At 41.2% G+C, this 24,409-nt stretch overlaps 1 protein-coding gene across 2 annotated transcripts; it reads right to left on the bottom strand.

The window, feature by feature from the left end:
• Positions 1-11,989: 11,989 nt before the first annotated feature.
• Positions 11,990-24,185, bottom strand: LOC149811568 (conserved oligomeric Golgi complex subunit 1-like). 2 transcript variants are annotated; one of them, XM_089993928.1, is made up of 6 exons: positions 21,966-24,182; positions 19,200-19,406; positions 16,626-16,918; positions 16,203-16,382; positions 13,317-13,497; positions 12,342-12,652 (listed from the first exon to the last, which is right to left on the bottom strand). In XM_089993928.1, the coding sequence occupies exons 1-6, from the start codon at positions 24,138-24,140 to the stop codon at positions 12,473-12,475; spliced, it is 3,216 nt and encodes a 1,071-aa protein (XP_089850054.1). In that variant the 5' UTR covers positions 24,141-24,182; the 3' UTR covers positions 12,342-12,472. The 2 variants fall into 2 exon arrangements, with proteins under 2 accessions (XP_089850055.1, XP_089850054.1); XM_089993929.1 differs by lacking the exon at positions 13,317-13,497 and having other exon boundaries at positions 11,990-12,652; positions 21,966-24,185.
• Between the last annotated feature and the right edge of the window lie 224 nt (positions 24,186-24,409).

The raw sequence follows: 24,409 nt of genomic DNA, 5'->3' as shown, positions 1-24,409 counted from the left end.
CCTGGAAAATCTGAAAGAAACATTAGCTGTTGCTTCCTCATAAATGACCCAAACTACTTGCTGTACTTTTGGGTTTAACTTTTTTTTTTTTTTTTGAAGATGAGAATTCATAGATTTGTCTTTTCTTATGCTTAGCATTAAATGAAAAAACAGACAAAAAAATGGTCGATGCCAGGTCCTGTTTTCTAGAGACTCATTTTCATAAGAGATTTGGGAGGCAAATTGGCTCTTACTTTACAAGTGGTTGCAGGCATCTGTTAAAGCCTGCTTTTAAAATTAAGCATCAAGCTAAGGATCCCAATTTCATATGCTTTGAGCTGGTGCAGGATTCATATAGGATTCTGTCTTTTACCCTACATTAAAAAATTGACGTATATTTTCAAAAATGATGCTTAAGAACTTTTTTTTTATACTTTTAAAGAGATAAACAAAAGATATCTGAAAATTTTACCATTGGGATGTATATGAAATACCAACTTTTTGGCTTTCTTTGAGAAAAGAAAAAGAGGATGTATTGTTAGTTAGTGGTGTATATGTGGAGGTTCGTTTAGTAAATTATTATAGGCAAGTCATGTTAAAATATAATTGACTAATTTATCATCTTAGGTCATATTTATATCGAATTTTTAAACATAGGTTTGTTTTTGAAATATAAGGCAAAAGATGGGACCTTATCTGACAATTTCGTCTGAAAAGGTAATTTATAATTTATCACCTCAGATGCAGCTTGTACTTCGAAAATTTTAATCATGCACTTGTTTTAGTTAATAAAAAAATATGGATCGATATTACATTAAAATTATGATAAAATCTCAAATATGCCCTTAAAAAAATTAATTATTAATGCTCCTTTTCTTTTCCAAGGATAAAAGCCTGATCGCCTTTTTCTTTCACCACTTTGTTGTTGGCATGGTGATGATGTCAGCATATTTTAAGGCTGATTCAGAGATAATGAGATCCAAAACCAAAGTAAGAGGAAATCAAATCGAAACCCCTCTAATTCATAAGCTTCTCAAGCTTGACTTGGCATTTGAGATCAATAAGTGATTGGTAAAAGGTGAAAAATAATATCCTTGTATTAGCATATGGTGTGGTTTGTTAGTCATCATCATTAAGTTTTAAAAAAGTTTCTTTTTTATCAACATAAACAAAATTTGGTCCTTTTTAACAATGTTCAAAGAGAAGCAGCCTTTTAAATTATGACAAATTGTTAAGTGCATTTGAAAAAAAAATCATATGTAAGTTTGTGGTTTTTTATAATTTATACTAGAAAACTTTCCAAATGCCAATCTTTTTCCCTATTCCAAAAGCAACCCATGTTTTCAAAAATGATTTCTCATGTGTTTTTTTCCAAAAATAAGTTAAAGAGGGACTTGAAGTTAATTCATGGCCAAGCTGCCTGTGGCATTGCCCTTTTCTCGACCTTATTTTGATCCAAAAAAAGAAAAATCTTTATCTTGATATGCAAAAGGAGAAATTTAGTAAATTTATTAGAAGTAACAAGTAATCAACCTAGGTCCCTATTCAGTGGCAGATCCAGGATTTTGCTTAAAGGAGGGCAACAAAAAAATTTATAATAAAATAGTCCAAAATGAGGTTATTTTTTGGGCCTCATCCCATATAAATACATCAAATTTGAACACCCAACATCAGAGATTCAGAAATAAAGATAAAAAGAAATTTGACCAAATTAATGAAATACTAAAAGAATAGGTGAAATGGGTAAGCACAAAATATCAAAAAACTCAAATTCTAAATAAATTAACTAATAAACCAAGCAATCAAGCAAGTATTTTGTTGCTTACCTGATTTTTGTGCTTGTTGCAGGGAGAAAGATAGATGCGCACAAAGAGAGACGGAGACAATCAACTATTCAAGAGAGAGGCCCAAGAAAATAGGGCAGCTTGGGGAGGAGAAAGAGAGAGATGGAGGTAGGGAGACAAAGAGAACCAAAAAAATAAGGGCAAAAAACTTGAGGACTATGTCCTTCGTTCTTCACTTTTTACCTTAGAAAATAGCTTTTTCTTTTGCTCAAGGTTGTTTTGCTTTTTTCAGTTTTTGCTTTTCTTAGTTTTTGCTTTTTCAAATTACATTTTTGTCCCGTTTATTTATTACTTTTGACAAAAATAACCATTTTTTACTAGAAAGATTTGCTTTTTCAAATTACATTTTTGTCCCGTTTATTTATTACTTTTGACAAAAATAACCATTTTTTACTAGAAAGACCGACATACTTTGGGGTGTGTTACTGTTGTGATTCCTGCCAAACGGATTATCAAAAGAAATCATTTTATATCTCGTAAAAAAACAAATTTGGCAATAGAAAAAGTACTCGAAAAGAGATATCTAAGGCAAAGAAAATCGATCCAGTCTAGATTTCATACATCCACCAAAGGTATTCCGATGGACAAAAAGTTCAAAATTCCATGTTATCTGGCATCTGACATTTCATCGAGTGCTGTGTCAAGTACCCATATACCAGAAAACCAAGAGTTTGAGCATTGTAGTCGTGTAATGCCGAAGATTTCATGTAGGTTTCAGGAGGCTTTCCGCCGATCAGCAATAGCCAAACACTCCAATCGAGTATGGCTTCAAAGAAAACACTAGACTTTGGGGTTGTTGGTACTGAAAAACTTAACTGAAAAATAAGTTTTTTAAACTAACTAGGATTCCCTAACTGGCTTTTCGAATAAGGGCTTTCTGCCACCAGAAAAACTTCTGGTACTCGAGAACCCAAAAAACAGGTTTTCAAGAACTCAAGAGCCCCATGTATCTAGTTTTTCTACTACCCATTAGAGAGAGAGAGAGAGCCGAATCAAAGATATCAACATTACGACCGGTTCAACAGCCGTTGAAACCGACAAACAAGACAAACAAGACAAAGAACACATAAGCCAAAAATAGATATAAAATACAGATAAAAACCGAGGCGATCAGTCTGGATCCGGGGGAGGCCTTAGCGGCAAGTGGCGTTGAAGATCCGGAAGGCATATGCGTAACGATGCGTATACATCTGCCAAAATATAATTTACTAACTTGTTGAAATTAACCGGGGTCTGCCTGAAAATAGCATTGTTGCGCGACATCCAAACGGCCCACCAGGAAGAGAGCAACCAAGTTCTCCAAATGATCCGCCAACTTTTACATCTACGAACTGGTTGGGGTCCCCACAAGAGGTCTGCAGCGAAAGACTCCTGGCGCACGGACACGACTGGTTTATTCCAGATAACCTTAAAGATATCTTGAAAGACCTGACATTCCCAGAATAGGTGCAACGCAGATTCCTCGGCCCTCTCGCAGAGAACACATTTACTCACAATACAGAAACCTATAGACTTAAGGAAGCTATCCGTCTGCACCCGATCATGCAAAATAAGCCAAGCAAGGAAGCGCGTTCTCGGAGGAGGACCTTTGCCCCAGATAATTCTCATATGAAACCGATTCACACCTGCCGGAAGGAGAGAAAGGTAGGTATCTTTAGTGCGGACGGAGCCATTCGGGGTGATCGCTCTACAAAGGAACTGGCTCTGAGCGACATCATCGCCCTCACCACCCCACACAGCAGACCAAGCTTGAATCCACGATCTCCGCAGATGCGAAATGGGCGACCTAATTGCGTGCTGACCCCCAAACAAAGACTCCACTGATCCATATTTAGCCTGAAGGAAATTCGCACAAGGGGACCCCGATTGATGTGCAAGCCAACTTTGCTTAACAACCAGAACAATACTTCTTAACCTAGGGTCTGAAATCCCCAAACCCCCTCTATTCTGCGGTAGCCTTATCGTTTCCCAACCCACAAGGTGACGTTTTTTATTGTTACCTTGCCCAGACCACAGAAACCTGGTCAATACTCTAGAGAGCTTCTTATTTATCCCCACAGGCATAAGGAACATAGACATAATAAATTCTGGCATCGCATTTAAAACATGCTTGATGAGAGTAAGTCTGCCGGCAATCGAGAGGTAGGAGGCTTGCCAAGTCGAAATTTTAGTCTGAACCTTTTGGAGAGTGGCGTTCCAAGCAACTGATGGAATCCGTGAGAGCTGAAGCGGCAGACCAAGGTAGGAGAAGAAATTATCCGAAGTGGCACACTGAAAGATCTTCTGCCCAATGGCCTGCATATGCGGAGGAACATTGATCATGGACATGCAACACTTATCATTGTTTAGCGAGAGGCCCGACATCGATAGGAAGAAGAGGATGATGAGCCTGACTCTTAACATCTGTTCGATGGATCCAACGCCGAACACAATCATATCATCTGCGTAAGTAAGAATATTGCTCTGAAACTCCTGAACTCCTAGTGGCTTAATAAAACCACACCCCACAGCCCTCTTGAGCAAGACTACAATGCCTTCAGAAACGACGTTAAAAAGCAGAGGGGACAAGGGGCATCCTTGCCGAATACCACGCCCAACCTTGAATTGCTTACCACAGGCCCCATTAATCTGAATTTGGGATTGTGCATTAGTGACCAACTCACGCACCCAGCTAGAGAAGCGCCGACCAAATCCAAAGTTCTCCAACATGTGAAAGAGAAAAGGCCAGTGCACCGAGTCATACGCTTTGTGGAAGTCAAGTTTAAGAGTAAAGAACGGCCTCCCACTGGACTTCATAGAGTGAACCACCTCTGTGGCCAAAATAAATGAATGTTGCAGCCGTCTATGGGGAATGAAGGCAAATTGAGCATCTGAAAAGATCTGATTAGCGACAGATCGCATCCTGGTAGCCAATACCTTGGCGATGATCCGATAGATTCCCCCTAAGACCGAGATAGGACGGTACCGCGCTATGTCCACTAGCGTAGCATCTTTCGGAATAAGAGATACAATGGCCAGATGATAGATAGATGGTAACCGACTGTTGCGGTGGAACTCAGCGAACATACTCAGAATATCACCCTTAACACACGTCCAAAAGGTGCGATAGAAGTCCACAGGATAACCATCAAAACCAGAGGCTTTCCACCCGGACAAAGTTGTAACTGCCGCAAATATTTTCTCTTCTGAAAAGGGCACTTGCAAAGACTTGGATAATGCATGGTCGAAGCAACGAATGAAGTCCGTACCCATCGACCCACCAGCCGAGGGGTTTCTGGCATAAAGCTTGATGAAGAAATCAGTCACCGCTGGTAGAACCTGATCCCCATAGTGGTAAACACCTTCAATGCATATGGAAGGGATGGCATGCCTCCGATGCCTATGAGAGGCAACAGAGTGAAAAAAGCGAGTATTTTCGTCACCCGCTTTAAGCCAAATAGCACGAGACCGCTGCCTCCACCGGATCTCCTCTTTTATGCGCCACGACCGTAAAAGCAGAGTCAGCTCTGCAGATCTAGCATTCAGGCAGGCAATACCTGAGTTCGACATGGAGGCTGAGTCTGAGAGAGACTGGTGGATCGACGACAGCTCACGCTCCCAATCCTCTATATGCTGAAATTTACTGATATGCCTCGAGATAAGCCATGATTTAATTGCTCGAGCCATGCGGCGACACTTAACCACACAACGAGTAGCCGCCCTAGCTGCGGTGCACGAGCCACACCAAGATAGACGGACTACAGACTCAAAATCTGGCTCCGTGATCCACCATTGCTCAAATCTGAATTTGATGTGACAGGAAAAACCATGCCCCCATCGGATGACCAACTGACTATGGTCAGAGACAGATGGAGGGAGAAGACAACAAGAGAGGTCATGTAGCGAGGCCAGCAGAACAGGAGAGACGAGAACACGGTCAAGCAAGCGGTAGCATGGGCGAGCGCGACGATTGGACCAAGAGAAAGCTTCACCATGATGCGGAACAGAATACAGTTGGTTCGATTGAATGAAACTTTGGAACCCAAGCATAGAAGCCGAGCAGGAGATGGGATTACTCGAGTCGGAGGAGGACAACAGACAGTTGAAATCACCCATGATGAGGTGCTGGTCCCCGAAAGACAGAAGGATCCTATTCAGGTCCTCCCAAAACTCCTCTCGATGGCTCGGGCGGTGCGGACCGTACACCATGGTGACCACTGCTGGCATCGGCTTAGCTGGAAGGGGAATGGCGACGGATAGAGAAAACGTGCCTTCATCCAGCTGGTAGACTCCAAGGGACGGCCTCCCAAGGACAAGGATACCACCTGCAAATAGCAACGATGGCTTGAAGAAAGAAATTGCGTCACGCCAGATCTCAGATACTACTGAGCGACAAACCTCTGCCATCTTGGTTTCACAAATAGCGACAAGATCAGGGTTTTCCTGTCGGATCCAACTAGCAAGGAACATGCGTTTTTGGGGGCAATTCAAGCCCCTGATATTCCAGCATAGAATCTTCATGTCAAGAAATCAGGAAATCCCCGCGGAGAGCGGATCCGCGCCGAACGCCTTGGAGATACCCCAACCTGAGATGCAGAGACCTTCGAAGACCGTCGCCTACCCCTAAGTGAGGCGCCCTCTCGCCCCGACCGAGAGCTCTCTCCGATCGTCGACGAGGACAGCGCGGAGACTGGAGGAGGATCAGAAGCACCAACGTCCACCAACGGCAAATCCTCGAAGATAGCAGCGAACGACTCCTCCATCATGACAGAGATGTTGTGTAATTGCAACTGAGAGAGCGATAGATGAAGACGTTGAGCTGCTACGTCCACTGAACAACCCAAAAAAGAATATAGGTGGTTGCATTGAGAATACTGATCGACCACTGAAGACGCTTGCTGAACGGAAGGAACATCTTGCCCACCGAAACCTGACTCCCTGAGTGGATGTAGCACGATAGGAGATGAGTGTGGTCCAACTGCTGCGAAGGAAGGGGGTGTAGGGATGAAACTGCATGGAATTCGACATAACGGATAGGGGCAGCAACGATCACCGATAGCCGACACCACGAACGAGGACCCCTGTACGAGCAAGCAACGTATACTAGGCGGGGCCAGATCACCATGCAGACGCCGATAGGAAATCCCCACAGATACTACACATGTCGAGACCTGAGTCGATGACCGAGGCAAGCACACCCGACCAGAGCAAACCTCGATAGAAGGAGAGACGCCAAAGCCCCTAGCCCTAGAAGCCACCGAGACGCCAAGGCCCAGAGCTCTCGTTGCCACTAAAAGCAAGGATGCATCGCACCAATCAACCAGTCTCGGATCCCTCAAAAACCAGTTGGGGGGCAATCGAAGCCTAACAGACTTGATAACATCGCCATACCCCCCGCAAACGAGCCCACTGCCTCGAGACAACTCATCAATAGGGAGTGAAGCAAAAGGATGATAGTCGCAAACACCACCCCCCAGACATGCCCCAGCTGCCCAAGCACCTCGGGGCGGCCCCCAAAGGCACCAATCCATACCGGCTCTCGAGTCCCTCAAAAGATAGGCGACGAAATCTGACAACAACATGGGAACTGAACGGGGCAGATAAAAACTGCATGCAGGCCCCAAGAAAGGCCGGATAGTACGCTGCAACATATAAGCCGGCACACGAAACAGAGGACCATCATGGAAAAGACCCACGGGCGATATAGCCTTGAAAGACGAGCGGATAGCGTTCCGCGACCCCTCAGAGATCTCAGCTTGGCACGAGAGCCTAGCAACGACCGAAGACGGCGCCGCCAAGGCCAAAGATAGCAACGACCCTCGAGCGACGCTAAACCCCCGCACCCTCCCATTGCAAGAACACCTAGCACGAGGGCGAGGGAAAGCGAAGGGGCAACCCACCATTCTCCTGGCCATAAAGATGCCTCGGGTAACAGAGAAAGGGTTAGCAAAGGAAAAAAGACGCCTGCTAGGAGAGCTCATAACACCCTCAAATCCCACTGAGCACCTAGGCGACCTCCCAAACTTGCAAGAAACACAGAAAGGAGATCCCGAACATCCGGCGGCGTCACACGATGGCGCAAAGACATGCAAAGTATCGCATGATCCAGGGGGGGCGAATTGTGCTAGATGATCACCTTGCCGGACCCGACTCGAACCAAGCATAAATCGCTTACCCGTGAACGACATCGGGCATGACAACGGCATACGCGTTGGCACCCAAAAAACCCGATCTTGATGGCCAGGACGGAAGATGAGGGGTTCTGCAGTTCGGCAACTCTCACCCAAAGCGAGAAGGAGGCCTTGCACCGTGAGCTCTTAACCTTGGACGGAACCCGATCGCAAGGAGGAGGCTGGCTGATAGCACTAGAGCGCCTGCATACCGGGTGACGCCTGGAGCGAAAGGGCGAGGCACAATGAAGGCATGTGTGACGCTTACGAAAATTTAGCGCCAAACAAGCGGCACACCACCAGTCACCCGGCTTAGCCTGAAGGAGACGCGAACCAGAAATGCTTCTTGAGAAGGACCGTTGCCAAGGCGAAACCTCCTGCCAACCGTGGGAGCTGCCTGAACACGGAGAGCAACGGTAGAAAAAAGGAGCTCGAAGACGAGCACCAATGGAGCAAGCCCTTAGTGCTTCAACCCTGACGGCCCGCATGAAGCTACGAACGTCTCGAGGAAACAACGACCCGGAGGCCAGACAAGACGCCAACACCTCCGAAAGCGAAATAAACAAACGGAACGATAGGCGGAATGGGAGGGCAACAAGGACGCCTCGACGACGCAAGGCAAAAGCGAGCCCCCATTCGTTCAAGGCCTCTAGGATTGAAGACAGGGCTAGCTGGTTGGACCGCAGAGAGAGTGAGGGGCATAAGCCCCAGACGAAGGGGGAAGGTGATGGCATTGAGCCAGGCACAGAAAGTTCACGCGAACCTCATCCCAGAAGAGATGAGAGAGAGAGCGGACAAAGATAGAAATGTAGCAAAGATTGAAAGAGAGAGGTCGAGATGTAAAAAAAATCTTACATAGAGGGTCTCTGTGGTTGTGGCTGGTGGGAAACCTCAGCGAGACACAGATCGATGGCACTGCACGAGTGGCTGCGGCCTGGTGGGCGACGGCTTCGGAAGACCAAAACCTCGACCGATGGTACGAGAGGCGAGGGGGAGGTCTGTCTGAAGGAAGATCAAGCAATCGGTCCTTACGTCTGGGAGGGAGATGAAGCCTCCAGGGCCCGTTGGACAGAATCAAAATCAGCCCCCGTTGGAAAGAATCAAAATCAGCAAATGGGAGCAGGATACGAACAAAACTGGCAGAGGACTATTAGAGGAGCAGCAGAGAGAGAGGATGGAGGCCGCAGCAGAGGACTATTTGATGAGCAACAGACCAAATGGAGGAGGGGTGTTTAGGGGTTCAGGGACAAACAGGGAATGGATTGGTCAGGTAGCTAGGGTTGCAGTGGCGGAGGGGTGGGGGTTATCGGTGGGTAGCGAGGGTTTGAGTGGCGGAGGATGTTGGTGGGTAGCGGGAGTTTCAGTGGCGGGAGTTTTAGAGAGAGAGAGAGAGGCAAAGCTAGTGATATCAATGTACATAATACAGGAAATATAGATGCTAATAATGTTCTTTCAACATCATGGCAACAATGTCTATCCTATTTCCATCTTAAACAAATTGATGAAGATGCCTACAGTTCACCGTCATATCCTATTTGACGTGCATGCAATGGTGGGCCGAAGATGGGGTTGCCTGTTGCCAAGCAGGATACAAGCTTTGGACTTGCTGAAGCCGAAGATGGAGTTTTAGAGAGAGAGAGAGAGAGAGAGAGAGAGAGAGAGAGAGTACCAGAAGACTGGTATGGGCACAACCTTTATGAACCTAGATTGAGTTAGTTGCATCCCTCATTTCTAGGTGAATGTTACTATTCAGGACATGTAACACATGAATTTTGCATGAGTATGTGCCTCTTATACGCCACGAAAATGTCATTTTTTAACCTGTGTTTTGTGTTAGCAACCTTGGAATTTATTTTTATTCAAAATTATAAACTTTAATAGCCTTTGTCAAATGTTTTGAACATTCAACTCAGGCGTTGTTCATGTCGATTTTGCCTTGTCCAAAACAATGGTTTTAGACTAACCTGGCTTGTTGGTTCAAAGTTTGAGAGAGAGAGCCGACTGGTCTAAGACCCAACCAGCACACTTGATTTCTCAGATATCCATCTCACAGTATACACTGCTGGCCCAGTTGCCATTGGCCACAGTTGATATGTAACATCCATATATGGCCCATAAGACCTATAAGAAGAGATGGTATATAAGTCCATCAATGTAGCGTGTGGACCATGACCATGTAGAAAGATGTCATCGTTTTGTTTCCTTGATCTCATGTCCGGGCCCCACATAACAAACTGTGAGTTCCCTTACTATCTAGTAGTGAAGTATTTCACAGAGCTCTCCAGTAGCTGCTGATTTGTTCCAGCAATGTCCTTGACTTTGTTGCCATCCTTGTATATCTTGAATGTTGGCACTGAGCTAACACATTCCAACTTTGCTAGGAATGAGCTATCCAAAAAATAAATATCAAGATTATGAGAGAGAGAGGGAGGGGAATGTGGTTTAAGGGTTAGTTATGTGTAGTTTTTGAAAGGTTTAACCTGGCATTTGATACATACATGAAAAGTTAGGTGCTTTTTTGTAAATTATTCTAATCATAAGCAAGCCGTGATCAACCTGGGCCATGGTCACAAATCTCAGTTTTGGGATTTTCTCAGCAAGATAATCTCGCAATATTTCAAACCATTTGTTTTATATATTAAATAGTTTTTGAGGAAAAAAGCAGGTTAGTGCAGGAAGCCTTTACTAAACAGCTATCAGGGTCAAGTTTTGATCCTAGGACCTGTAGGTTATGGATCCACCACGCTGATGAGTTGTTTTATGTATTAAATAGTTATAGAATAAGTAGGTTGCTGCTTTAGATTGGTCCATATCCAAGGCTAACATTTGAAGATATTACTCAGGTTAAGTGACTGAGTTTAATAGTAAGTTACAACATGTCACTTTTTGAAGATTGTCCCGAAAGTTTGGTATGTATCAAGAATTTCAGAAAATGTGGTATCTGACATGGAATGTCAGATAAAGGATGGGTGTGTATCAGGAAATTACCCTAAACTTTTCATTTGTCATTAAGGTATGTTTGGTAACGTTTTACGTGACTCAGACTCTCAAACAATTGAAGGAATGAATCTCATTTGTACAGCTAACCAAACATCAGAAAATCAGCCATGAGAAAAGAATAGTAATATGAAATCACATTTGGGGTAAACTTACTCACATCTCATATGATTCCAAATCACATATTCCACCTTGTCATTTGAAATCATATTACTCCAAATCACATGTGATTCCAAATCATAGTTGTGTGCTTGCTTGCACTGTCCTTCATGAGTCCTGATCGGGTGCAATCACATGGCACAAAATTTGTGGATTAAGCACCTGATCATCCATCAGGCCTTGGGCCCCACAACTGACAGGCCTGTTCCTAAGATGGAGGGTGATCAGGTGCTTAATGCACAAATATTTGTGCAATCATATTCCACCTGATCTTTTCACGTCCTTCATGTGTTCATGTGCAGTCTGTCTCTTTTTGAACTAGCATCTGGCTTGGTTTTGACAAGCAAAAAGTCTCGACTCACTGGGAGGATTGAGTCATACTTGTTATACCTGACAATCGAGTTGGGCTATATTTCTTGGAAAAGAAAAAGGCTGCCTATATTTAGAGATGTAAATGGATTGGACTCAAGTCGGATCTAGGCATTACCAAGCAGGACGTAAGCAGATCCAGACTGAATGGAATTAGATTAGCTAAAACCAAATCTGGATCAAGCTATCTTAAATATATACATTCACACATTTGGATTTGGACTTTCTCAGATTCAGACTTGGATTAAAATACCAAATCAGGATCTGATTATAATCTAATATAATTTTGGATACCAAGTCTGACTAAATGGATCTGGATTCAGGTCAAATATCAGATTACATCCAACCCGTTTGATAACCTATTATTTTTCTTTTTCTTGCTTTTGATTGTCTTTTATTTCAATTTTCTGAAAATCACAACCGTGGTTTAACCTCAAATTTAGGATTTGCTATTAACCATAGACAAACAACTCCCCTGGTCATGTTGGAAGCATTTTTGTTTAAGGGGGCATTTCTTAGATGAGGATTCAGAAAGAAGATGATGGATGTGATATTTCTCTCATTAAAAAATTTTGCCAGTAAGGGGGCAAAAACAACAGAGAAGCGTGATGACAAAGGATACAACAGGGCCCAATAAGTACAAAAACATGCAACAGAAGAATTATATGAGATGCCTTTAACTACTATCTAGGGGCCAGCCTAGAGCAACATTTTGAATGAACACATCAACACCAAAAACCTGGGGAGCTAAATACCTTCATCCTAAAACAAGTAAAAGAACTCCATCGAGTGATCTCTTTCCTTGGCTTCCCACTCTTGTTGAGGTGATGATTATGGCGCTCACAGCTTTTAGAATTTTTTTTCTTTCCAAAACAGCAATATCCTGCCATTCAGTACATTTGCGCTCCTGAACTACCTTGTTCCCAAGAATATTTACATTCAGAGCACACTTTAAGTAGATGATGCATTGCACAATCAAGAATCCGATCTGGCCGCTCCAGCAGTAAGAGATGAAAGAAGGCCAGCTGCCTGAACAGGAAGCATATCTCCAAATCCAAATGTAGACATAGCGGAGGCTGATTTGTCTTTAAATCTGCCTCCATCTGACAGCATAGAACCAAGTTTAAGAGTGCTCTCTCCAAATTTGCTACCAACCTGAGCATCAACACAAATATGAAGTGAACAAGTAGTCCCGCAGTCCGGTAATATATAAGGAAAAAAAAGCAACTCTGACAAAAGAATGACCAAAATTATAAGAGGGAGAATCTTGATAAAGGAAAATTTCCTCTAGGCAAAAGGCCAATAGTGCTGACAGTCAGCTAAAAGAGGGCAACTAGATGGCCAGGATGCTCAGATGACAACCAAATTTATTGGATATTAATTTGGATGAGTTGTCCAAGGAGACATCTCTTACGGTTCCTGATTCATATATTAGGCATCTACCATCTGGTTTCATGGCCAAGCACACTATAACCAAGCCTTGATTGGGGAAGATAGTTGGATTGGTAAGAGTTGCACTATCTGAACCAAGGGATCTTGGGTTTAAGTCCCATTGGGGTCAACCCCAACCTTGCCTATAAAATAAAACAAAAAACAAAAAAAAGAGAGGCCAAATTATTATTAAAGAGGAAAACAGTGCATTTCAACTTCCATAGAGAACCTTGAATTTCATCAATGATGTTGACCCACCTCGTCTAATGCACACTTAGTAATTTCAAGGTGCATTTCAACATCACAGTAATTCAAGGCGATAATTGCAAAATGTCTTTGTAGTCCATCACAGTGGCAGATTAAAAGGGAAAGGATTTTAACCATGCACCTGAGTCATAAAGGACTTGAACAGAGGAGTTGCTGCGGCAAAACTGGAGGAATCATCAAACTCATGTTTTGGGGAATGCTCTCCATTTGAATAAGCTTTCCATGAGCTTCTTGAGGATAACTCATCCGACGAAGATGTAAAGGTTGGAGTGGACGTACCTCTAGATGATAATACTGGAGCACTGATGGATGTTTCAAAGAGAAGGTTAAACAGCTTAAAAGAGCAAAGTGGTCCATCTTCTATACTCTTTGCAACGTGTGGAAAGCAGGTTGCAGATACATAACAAAGTTTACTAACACCAATAAATGATACAAGATAACAGAAAGAAGCAGTAATCTTTGAGCACAAAATAATCATCCCTTACGGTGAGTAAAGGTTGTTTTTATCCACTCTTCTGTGTTTATATATATATATATATATATATATATATATATATATATATATATATATATGTGTGTGTGTGTGTGTGTGTGTGTGTGTGTGTGTGTGTGGAAAATGAAAACCTACAAAATGGGCATGGTGCTAGATGAAACATGCTATTAGATTGGATTTCCGGTGTTTTTCACAATTTTGACCATACATATGTGATCTATATGCTTGTTTTTATAGGAATCACTTCTTGGAGCATTTGATTCCAATGAATGGATAGTTTTTTATAAGGTTTCAAAAATCAACAGCCTACAAATTTTATAAATTTTCAAGGCTCCAAATACCATTTCTTCGTCCAAAATGCATGATCCAAGTGTCGATTTCTAGTAAATCAATCATGCTGAACACATCTATGGGGTCGGAATTTCGAAAAAAACACTGGATCCAATATCATATTTCAATTAACACAGTGCCCATTTTGTGTGTGTGTGTGTATATATATATATATATATATATATATATATATATATATATATATATATGACCTCACAAATGTGATTTACATTTTGTTTTTAGAAGGAACCAGCTTTTGGATTGCCAGAATTCAACCTATGTACAGGTTTCTCTGGCAACACAAAAAACAATGGTTGTAAATGCACCGATTTTTCTCTGACGCAAAAATACTTTTTTTCATCGAAAAAACATGATCTAAGGATTGATTTCCACTAAATCAACCACGCTGAACACATCTACTAGGTTAGATTGAGTCAATACATGTATCATGAGATTCCAACTAGATTGTAGGTACAATCGACTGTATTATATATATACTCTCTCTCTCTCTTTTCCCAAAAAAAAAATGCAGCTTTAGCATCATCAACAGACCCAACTTAATATCTAGATTTCAGCTTAGCATCTGGATAATGGCCATGGCAAAAAGTTGGTGAAACTCTCATGCGAGTAGAATCCTAGAATTAGAGATTAGGACTTTAAATAAAAAAAAGAACGAACTTATGAAGCTAGGCAACTTTAGAATTAATATAGGGATCTGATTTATATCAAAATTATCAGATGATAATCTCATTTTGACAGATTTCTACAACCTCCTTGTATGAAGATTTCCACCCATTGTTGTACACAAGCAACAAGAACAAAATTTCTAACGGGTTAAGCTTTTAGCATTCATAAATAGATCAAACTTAATATCTGGATTTTTTTTTAGGCGAAAAAATGGATCAAGACATATTCTCAACCTCTCCCTCTCTGTGTAACTTATTATGGACCTGCCTATAATTGAATGCTTGAAGACTTTGTCTATGCACATAAATGACAGCATTGTCCTATGAATTAGTGATGATGCCCATAGATAACCTAAACAACAGTAGATGAGTTCAAAGATAATATGAATGTATAAAAACCTTAATACAGTTAAAATGCTACAAATCCAAAATAGAGTTCCTCATAAAACATGATCAATGCATAAGCCCTACAAATAAAGTTGAAGCGGTAAAATGTCCTGAGTGATTTCTCATGTACTAAGGTACCAGGACACACCATTTTACCCTCCGAAAACATGTCAACATGCGTGTCCCCATGTTGACACACGTCGACACCGGGACACACCATTTTACCCTCCATACATACCAGTTTGTATTCAATTTATAATTTATAATTATATTTTCAGTTTATAACTTTATATTTTCAATATATAATATATACTTTAGATATAGCATATATATTTAGATTATATTCAATTTATTTTGTATTTATGTGATATATATACATATATATAGCCGTGTCCCTGTACCCACATTTTTTGGAATTTCTGTGTCCTACCCTCCCCTCCGTACCCGTACCCAGGTGACATAGCTCATGTATTAATGCATAAACCACTGTCACAAAACTATCACAAATATCTTAAATTAGAATATTATCAGTGGATTTCCACAGAAAAATACTAAAAGCTTGAAAATATCAGCAATTTTCTGCATATCATGAATTTGTAGAAATTTCCTACTTTCAATGAATCATTATTTTAGGTACTTGGGCATTCTATAACTTGACCAATTCCTGCTTTTTGAACTATTACAAATTCAACAAAAAAAACTTTTTCCTTCAAAATTCTTGAGAACTTCCTGAGATTTTGCCAAAAATAATTATTTCTGATCTCCTAAGAAACTGCCTCATCAAGAAATTACCAAACTGGTGGCCATGATATGAATAATACATGACTAAAATAATAGACATAAACATATCAAATAACAGAAAAAGTACATCTGGAACTAATAATATCAAGTGATAGAATAAACTAAACTATGCAAGAACACAAATAACTATCAATTCAGCTGATCTTACATCCCCTCAAACTCGAACTATCCAGGTTGCTTCATCAAATACAAGCAATATGAAAAATAAATACTATTTACTTCACAATAGAAGTCAATCAGGCTAGTTCAGCTCAATGCTTTCACTGACAGGAAGATGACATGTTCATGGAAGGTACATGTAAAGACAAACCTGATAGGGAGGTATTTGAATCGTGGAACCGCTGCAGATCTAAAAATATTCGATTCAGCATTTGCAGGCAACTTTTGAACTGTATCAGTATAGAGGCGATTGAGTTGCACCAAGAACCCAAATAAAACTGCATTTCGCTGGTACCATTGCTTTTCATTCTCCCAAAGGTAAGCCTCATATCTGGCCAATCAAGGAATAGAACAGCAGAATGAAAAACATGCAACAAATAGAATTTTGTTGAAAGAAACTGCTTGTATAAAGCTCAAAGACATGATTTGGCGTGACAAAACACACTTGAACAGAATCTGCATCCATAAGCTCCATTGCAGAATCTTGAAGATCAAATTCCAATACCTTAAACTAGTTTCATTTCTGAATTTTGCAGGAAACAGCGACTGCTAAAATAAATTTAGAGAAACTTACGTAGCCCAATCTATTGGATCTATTCTCTGAGAAAATGCACGTATCAACCACTGGACAGTGTTTCCACCAGCAGAGACAGGCTGGATTGAGCTGTGCTTCCTCCGGTAAGGAATCCTTTTCATCAATTCTATGTCTTTTGCACTAGCATTATTTCTCAGGGATGATTCAGTCCCACCAGATAGTACATCAGAAATAAACTGCAAGTCAAATAAAATCTGAAGAATTCCTTTTTCAGACACCTGAATTGTATGGGTCTCTATGTTTGAGATGAAGTTCCCATAAGTAGTCACTGCCTATATACATGGAATCAAGAAAACAATAATAAAAGTGTCAGTACATAAATTCAAGAAAATGCTCAGCAAATTCCTTTATTAGAGAAAGGCCATTCTGATAAAACATCAGAAGAAGCCTAATGGGTAGATAATAATAACAATCAAATTTCCAGAGGGAACTAAGCTAACTAGAACATAGATATGACATCTAACCAGCAAATCTCTTCCAGATAAAATTTTTGGTATATTGAATTGTTTGCAGAAAATGACTATAGAGGCACAAATCAGCTTCCAGATTTGCAGTTTGCTGGTCAAACAGATTGGACTTGATTCACAAACTCTGAAGACATACATGCACGTTTTACCATTATTAACAGTAAACTTCATAGTACTCCTGCACATGTACTATAGTGCAACAAGACCATGGATGTTAGGCACCAGCACAGCCATCCTAGAACTTTGCAAAAAATGCCAAACTCCTTCAATTCTTGGACAAAATGAGTCCGATACTTAGACAAATCTTGTCTATTTTCACTGATTTCTTTGGGGATTTTGGAAGTGTTTCAGTCGTTTTTGGCACAGATGAGTATTAGAAGTGATTGTGTAGTGTTGGCAACTTGGCATTATGAAGAGAATTTGAAGTGAACCGAAGGAGAGGACACAGTTTTGGGCTGTTTTACTCTTTTTTTCTAGTTACTTGAAGTGTGGTTTTGCTTAGAAGGGCATTAAAACACTTGTTCTGGAGTTTCATGGTACTTGATGCATCCTAGTGGCTGGTCCAAAGGTTTGTGTGTATGTGCGGGTGGTGAATGGTGAAGTTATTTGCTAGTGGAGGCTGATTCCATTTTGACTTGGTGTGGGTCTTGGTGGGCATAGATATTCAAGTTTGGGTGCTGACATGACTTTTGCTGAGAGAAGAAACTTGTTTGGAGGTAGGGGTGCACAACGAGCCAAGCCAGCTAGGGCTCGACTCGAGTAAGCTCGGCTCAGACTCATCCGGTAAGTAAACGAGCCGAGCTTGAACAAAAGCTCGGGCTCATTAAACATAAACGAGCCGAGCTTGATCAAGCTTTAAAACTCGATTAAGCTCGTTATGCCCGGTTAATGCAGTTGTCATGAAAAGTTTTACCATATACACAATTTTTATTCCATTTGAATCACAAAAGTTTGCTTTACCCAAGTGGTTAGGGCGTTAAATGTGTTATTCTGTGAGGAGCGGAGTTCAACTCCCACCGTTTACACAGGCTTATTTCAATTTTTTTACAACAAATCAACTCAGCTCGAGCCGAGACGAGCCAGGCTCGAACTTGAGCGGGGCCACGTTCGTAACCAAGGTGGTCAAGCTCAGCTCGAGCTCGAGCTGAGCTTGAACATACCTTTTTTTAAACAAGACGAGCTTTTTGAGCCTAAGCTCAGCTCGAGCCCGGCTCGTGTGCACCCCTATTTGGAGGTGTATGAACAGCCTTTGTAAGAGGATTATTGTGGTTGCTGAGATCCTCTGTTGGTGAGGGTGAATATTATGTGCATGTTTAGAATAGGAAACGATCAAGGTAGCTACCAGGATTATGCATAGAATTAACAATAAGATAATATGGCACTTCCACGAATGGATGTTTAATTACCTATTACAGATAGAATCCTATGTGATAAATAGTATACTATATGCACAAAGCCCCACGATGACCAATTAAGATTAGCTAGAAACAAACTTTAGGTGTACATACCGAATTGATTACAAATATTTAAAAAAATTCATATACATGAATTTCCTGCTTCTTATTCTAATAGAACTTCTGGACACTTGATTGGATGATTTTGGCCATCATGTTGAGGTAGGTTTATCTTGATTACACTCCACGTTATGCAAGTTCTTTTCTTTTTTAATCTAGAATGATACTTTATTTTTTCCAAAATAGTCTTGACACCACCAAGGCTATTGTGAAAAATTCAAAAAATAATATGTATTCATCCTTTTTATTCTCACGAATCATTTCAGAGAGTTGATCACAACTTTTTAAATGTCTAAGACATCCTTATCGTGCCAACCAACAAAAGGCATGAACATGGTATTTCCAACTTGACAGAAAAAAGAATTTCAAATGTGGTAAACATCCAATAAAAGCTAAGTTCACCAAGTTTTTTCCCTTAACAATTTTTGAGATGTCAAGGTGATGCTTTGACCTTGTATATCTTAGTATTTTATGAGTATAGAATATTATCATACATAGCTTAGAAGTCAATGATAGAATATTATAATACATAGATTGCAAAATAGAAAAATCCAGAACAGAATTTTATATACCTTTTCCAGTAGTGTCTGAGTAAAATTGTGCAAAATAACTTTGTCAAGTACATGGCCTCCAACTCTATGAATCTCCTGGCATGCTTGAAACAAGAAGGCAGTGACATACAGTGAAGGCATTGAAGGAAGGGCAATTTTCAACTCCTCCAAAGGCTCATCTTTAGACTCTTTAGACTGATCTTGTTTGATGATAGTTTCTTCCCAGCCCTGAACGAAAGGTTAAAAATAGATAAGTACCTATATAAGGACAAGTAGATTGCACAAACAGAAGAAAATGAGAACTATAATGTGCTTCAACTAGTGATTTAACTTGAAAATGGGAAATGCCCATTGGGAATTCAAACATCTCCATATCCTCCAGAAAGCTAGCAACATGTACCTATAACAACAGCACTGGGAGTGCAGACATTGGACAGTCTACAACTTTAGGAGATCACGCAGGTAACAACAGATTTATATACACCACCAATCATCCTTTCATAAAATTAAAATCCACATAATGATGAGTATATAGCACAAATGGTGTAATATTGGCCCTTGACTTCCAATGAATATTAGATGAAATTATGAGTCTATCTTGACTAATTGGTCAAGCATACCGAGATCACATCAAGCTCCATTGTACCTAAGATGTCAAAAGGCTGAACTAGGATGTCAGAAGCACATGAAATGTATGTTCATCAGCAATAGTTTCTCAATAGGTCCCTTTCTGATCTCCATATGTACATGCACCCACACATAATCAACCTTGTTGCTGCCTCTTTATATCAAAGGGTTCAGCTTTGCTAGGTATTCAATGATATCAACAGGTCATGTCTTGTATGTGGGAAATATATGCCCTTGCAATCATGAAATATTTTGATACATTACCGCCCACATTCTGTGAAGAAGAATAAAGGCATTCTTTTTCCTTTTCAGATTCTTAATAAAGACATAAGGAATATCTTTCCTTAACCTTGTGGGACATGGATCACAACATACTTTGCAAATCAAAATTCTCAGTTCCCATGGGATGGACTTTTATGTTCCACCATCAAACATGTTACATAGGTAAAGCCTGGTATACAGAATAATCTTCAGAAGTCTTTAGTGGTTGCCCCTTCTAGTTCCTTTTGACAACTAAAAGAAGTAGCTCGAATAAATAACACTTTGCCTAATGCCTTAAACAAACAAAATACAGTATATAAAATTAACAGAATAACATATGAAACAAAATACACTTTGTCTAATGCTTATTTAGTTTCAATTTTAAGAGCATAACCTTTTCATTTCATACCACAAGAATAACATGGATCATATGTTTTAAACTATGTTACTTTGGACAATCTGACATGGGTGTCAGTGTGGGATCCAGGTACGAAGTGTCAAATACAGCAGGTCTTGAAAAAATAGAAACTTGAACATGGCTATATATAGATATTTATTTGTTTATATTTATATTTATAAAGAGAGAAGAAAAGAACTAACAAAAAACTAAGTGTTAAAATAAATCATAAAATACACATCCATTTTTCCGTTGAGTTTTGATCATTGATGATCTATATGAAATATAAATATGTAAGTACAAAAATTGGTCATTTTGTTTCCAATACTGGATACTTTGTGTCCAAGACACTAAAAGTGTCAGACATGTGACACACATATTTACTTTTTCTGGACTCTTACACCTTAAAAACACATATGTCTGTGGTGTGTCGAGCCATGTCTGTGTCCAACACTGACACCACAAGCATCCAGAAGTGTCCACATAACATAGGTTTTAATAAGTTAATGAAACATAGTACATATTTTTCCCATTTGATTTGATTTTTCACTAGTTTTTTTTTTGTTTAATTTCTGGTTCAATTCTGATTTTGTTTCTCACTCAATTTCCCTTTCACCTTCTATTAGATTGCTGTTTTATCACTTCCAACATGATTCCCATTTCACTTCCTGTTTGATTCCTGTTTAACTGCCAAGTCGATTCTCTGTGGCTTGCTTCCTATAAATTTAAAATGTCCCATTTCTTGCTTTGGATTCTCAGTCTGGCAACCTTGGAATGGTGTGTGCACACGCACATGTACATGTATGAGAGAGAGAGAGAGAGAGAGAGAGATCATCACTTGGTACATATGGGAGTGAAAGTAGCTTGTTGAATATCACCTAGAAGGGACTAGGGATTGATAAGCCAATTGAGTTTTGCATTAGACTTAGTTTACACATCTAGATATATAAGTTTAAAGTTATGCTACAATTTGAAATCTACAACCCAATGGCAGCCAAAAGAATTTTCCCAAATTCATCAATAACTTTCCTATTTCCATATGACGATAGTGATAAATTCTATTTTAGGTGAATAGCATCAATGCTAGTTCCAAGTACCATTTTATGAAATAGTGTAATGGGACATTAGTCAAATAAGAAATGGAGTTTAAATTCTGCCCTTAATATTTTGAAGAAAAATAATAAAATTCAGAACATCCTCCTATACAAGCAACATGGGATCAAATATGAAGAAGAACTTGCACAATCTGAACATATATGGATCAAATTTCAAACTAGAAAGTTAGACTGATTAAAATACAATCAGTTCCATCTTTAATGAGGACGGCAAAAAGAATAGTCTACATAAGTTTAAATTCTACATAATAGATAAACAAAATACGAAAACAAACATTACAAACTGCAGAATGAAACATCATTGAAAAAAAAATATAAAGTACAATTGTTGCATTTTCTAACCCAGAAATCACAAATCAATATAAAAAAAAAATAACTGCAACGTACCTTCAAAGCGGTAGTTGTGGATAATGCATCATCTGTTTCAAGATCCTTGGCAAGAGACACAGACAACTCATCCGAGACCCATAATATCCAAAGCTTATGTGCCTTGACGCAAAGATCCCTCAAGGTCTTGCTGAGTTCTTCGAGTCTCGGATTTGCATTTTCATCCAATCCAAAAGCTCTAAGACCAGCATGAGGTGATGAAAGGCTTTGCTTTCTAGGACTCTCGAGTATGGATTGCTCAAGAATCCCTCTGGACTGCCTTAAATTTGAAGATCCCTTGATAAAGATCTTAGCTTTTCCTTGACTCGCCCACAATGTTGGGGACCCTAGAATCAATGGAATGTAACTCGAATGATTGCGGAGAGCAAAGCAGAGCCGTCCAATGAGAAAAGATTTCTCAACAATAGTAGACAATTGTTCCTTGTCCTTTACTTGGTCACCTACCTTATTGCCATATTTCTCATTCAAAGCAACAGAAAGGTGTCCAAGCTCCTCTTCAAGTTCTCTAACAATCGCCGCTAGAGCATTGTAGCACTTCTCCTGAATAAAAGGTCCCAGCTCCTTCAATCTAGAAGCAGGTTTCTGCACGTCAGTGAAGCGCAAGAGATCTTCCAAGATGTTCATGCATCTATTATCCACTATATCTCTAATTTGGCTAACTTCCGATCCAAAGTATGCATCAAGGCAAGCATGAAAGTCATTTTCGTCGTCCATCATCTTCATGGTACTCAATCCCAACTTCTTATTACTGGTCCTGTCAGCAAACCAAACACTGAAAGATGGCGAGTATTTGTTCAAACAATTCGGAGTCCCAACCACTCCGCAAAGAGCGTCCTTGATCTTAACATTCCTACCCAAATCCTCAAAAGCCAAATTAATAATTCGCTTCATCCTTCCAACAAATACTCGTTCAAACAGCTCATCCCACAGATTCTTGGGTTGCCCCAGAACAAGTTGGCAGATGCCTTCCCAAGGAGACTCGATCACCAGGCCGTAGTAACTTCTGAGCCACTCCAAGCTCCCCTCCAAGACTTCTTTGCCATCCAATTTCGCTTTCACGTCCTTCTCGGTCGATGCCAAACCATCTCCGCTTCCGAAAGCCTCCACCAACCGACTTCGGCGATCGCTCAAAACAGCGGAATTCACATCCTCAGACACCGATCTGATCCACGACAAGCAACTCTCCGAGATGAACGGTGGATCAAGCATGCCCATCACGGACTCAAGCCCCTCCCAATGCTGCTTCCAAGCCTTCGCCTCCTCCTCCGGATCCGGAATCCCCCCGAACAACTGCGAGCCCGGCGGGGCGCTCAAAACTTTCTTGTAAAACAACGGCAGATCGTTCGACGTGCGAAGAAAGAGCTCCCCGACCTGCCCGATCGTGACCTGAATTATGCCCACCACCTCGCAGAAAACCCTAGAAACAGCGGATTGGGAATCGCCATCAACTGATTGCAAGCGCAGCGCTTGGGCGATCCATGACCTGCGCGAATCAAGGAACAGGGCAAGCACTTGCTCTGGACCAAGCTCATCGACGATGGAAATTGCAGAAAGCGCGTCGGCCAAGAATCCGGCGTTGCTGCCCGCGCAACCGGCGGGATCGAACAGCCTCTCCCTGCTCCTCTGAGAAATCTGCCCTTTGAAGCTCTCGACCAACTGGAACTGAGGCCGAAGCAGCGGGAAATTCGCGAGGAACTCCCTGGCGGGCGATCGATCGATCTGGACGAGCAGGCCGTGGACCTTCCTGGCGCGGAGGTACCGGCCGGCGGCATCGAGGAACATGGATTCATCAAGAAATCCCCAAATGTTCTCCGGCGTGTCCACCAGGTACTTTATCCTGCAACCGATCCCGTATAGCTTCTTCCTCCGCTCCTTGTAACCGATCTGGACGGGATTGGGGGCCGCGCTGGGGTTTCCCTGATCTCCGGCGGAGAGGAAGCGGATGGCGTCGTCGATGCGGCCGAGATTGGCGGAGATGGACTGGGAAGAGGCCTTCATGAGGAGGATAGAGTCGGCGGAGTGGATGAGGTCGCGGTAGCTCCGGCCGACGAGTTGCCGGAGATCCTCCTGCTTGTTCTCGATCTCCTTCCTCGTCGACGCCTCGACCGACCGGATCTCGGAGATCGGCCTCCTCCGGAACAGCGTCTCGGCGTCATCGTCGACGTGCGCTCTCATGATCACGATGATCTGACGAGGGCGCGTGAGGGGGAAGGGAGGGAGCCAGCATAAAAGTGTGGTTTCCAAATTCTAAGTTGATGTTCTTTTTTTGTCACAAGGACACGGATAAAAGGACATAAGACACGCTATTTTGTGTAATTTTCTATTAAAAATAATGTACAAAAAGACACGACACGAAAGCATGCTGAAGTATCCATGTGACAGTCACTCTCTGCCGATACGAATTCGGCGATGAATCGAACTGAATCAACCTTGTACCATTTCGA

The sequence above is a fragment of the Nuphar pumila genome, chromosome 17 (genome assembly GCF_984573655.1).
Source record: "Nuphar pumila chromosome 17, dmNupPumi1.hap1.1, whole genome shotgun sequence".
In the NCBI taxonomy this organism is placed as follows: domain Eukaryota; kingdom Viridiplantae; phylum Streptophyta; class Magnoliopsida; order Nymphaeales; family Nymphaeaceae; genus Nuphar; species Nuphar pumila.
Note: the sequence above shows the minus strand (reverse complement) of the source record. Positions and strands in the feature narration are given on the sequence as shown.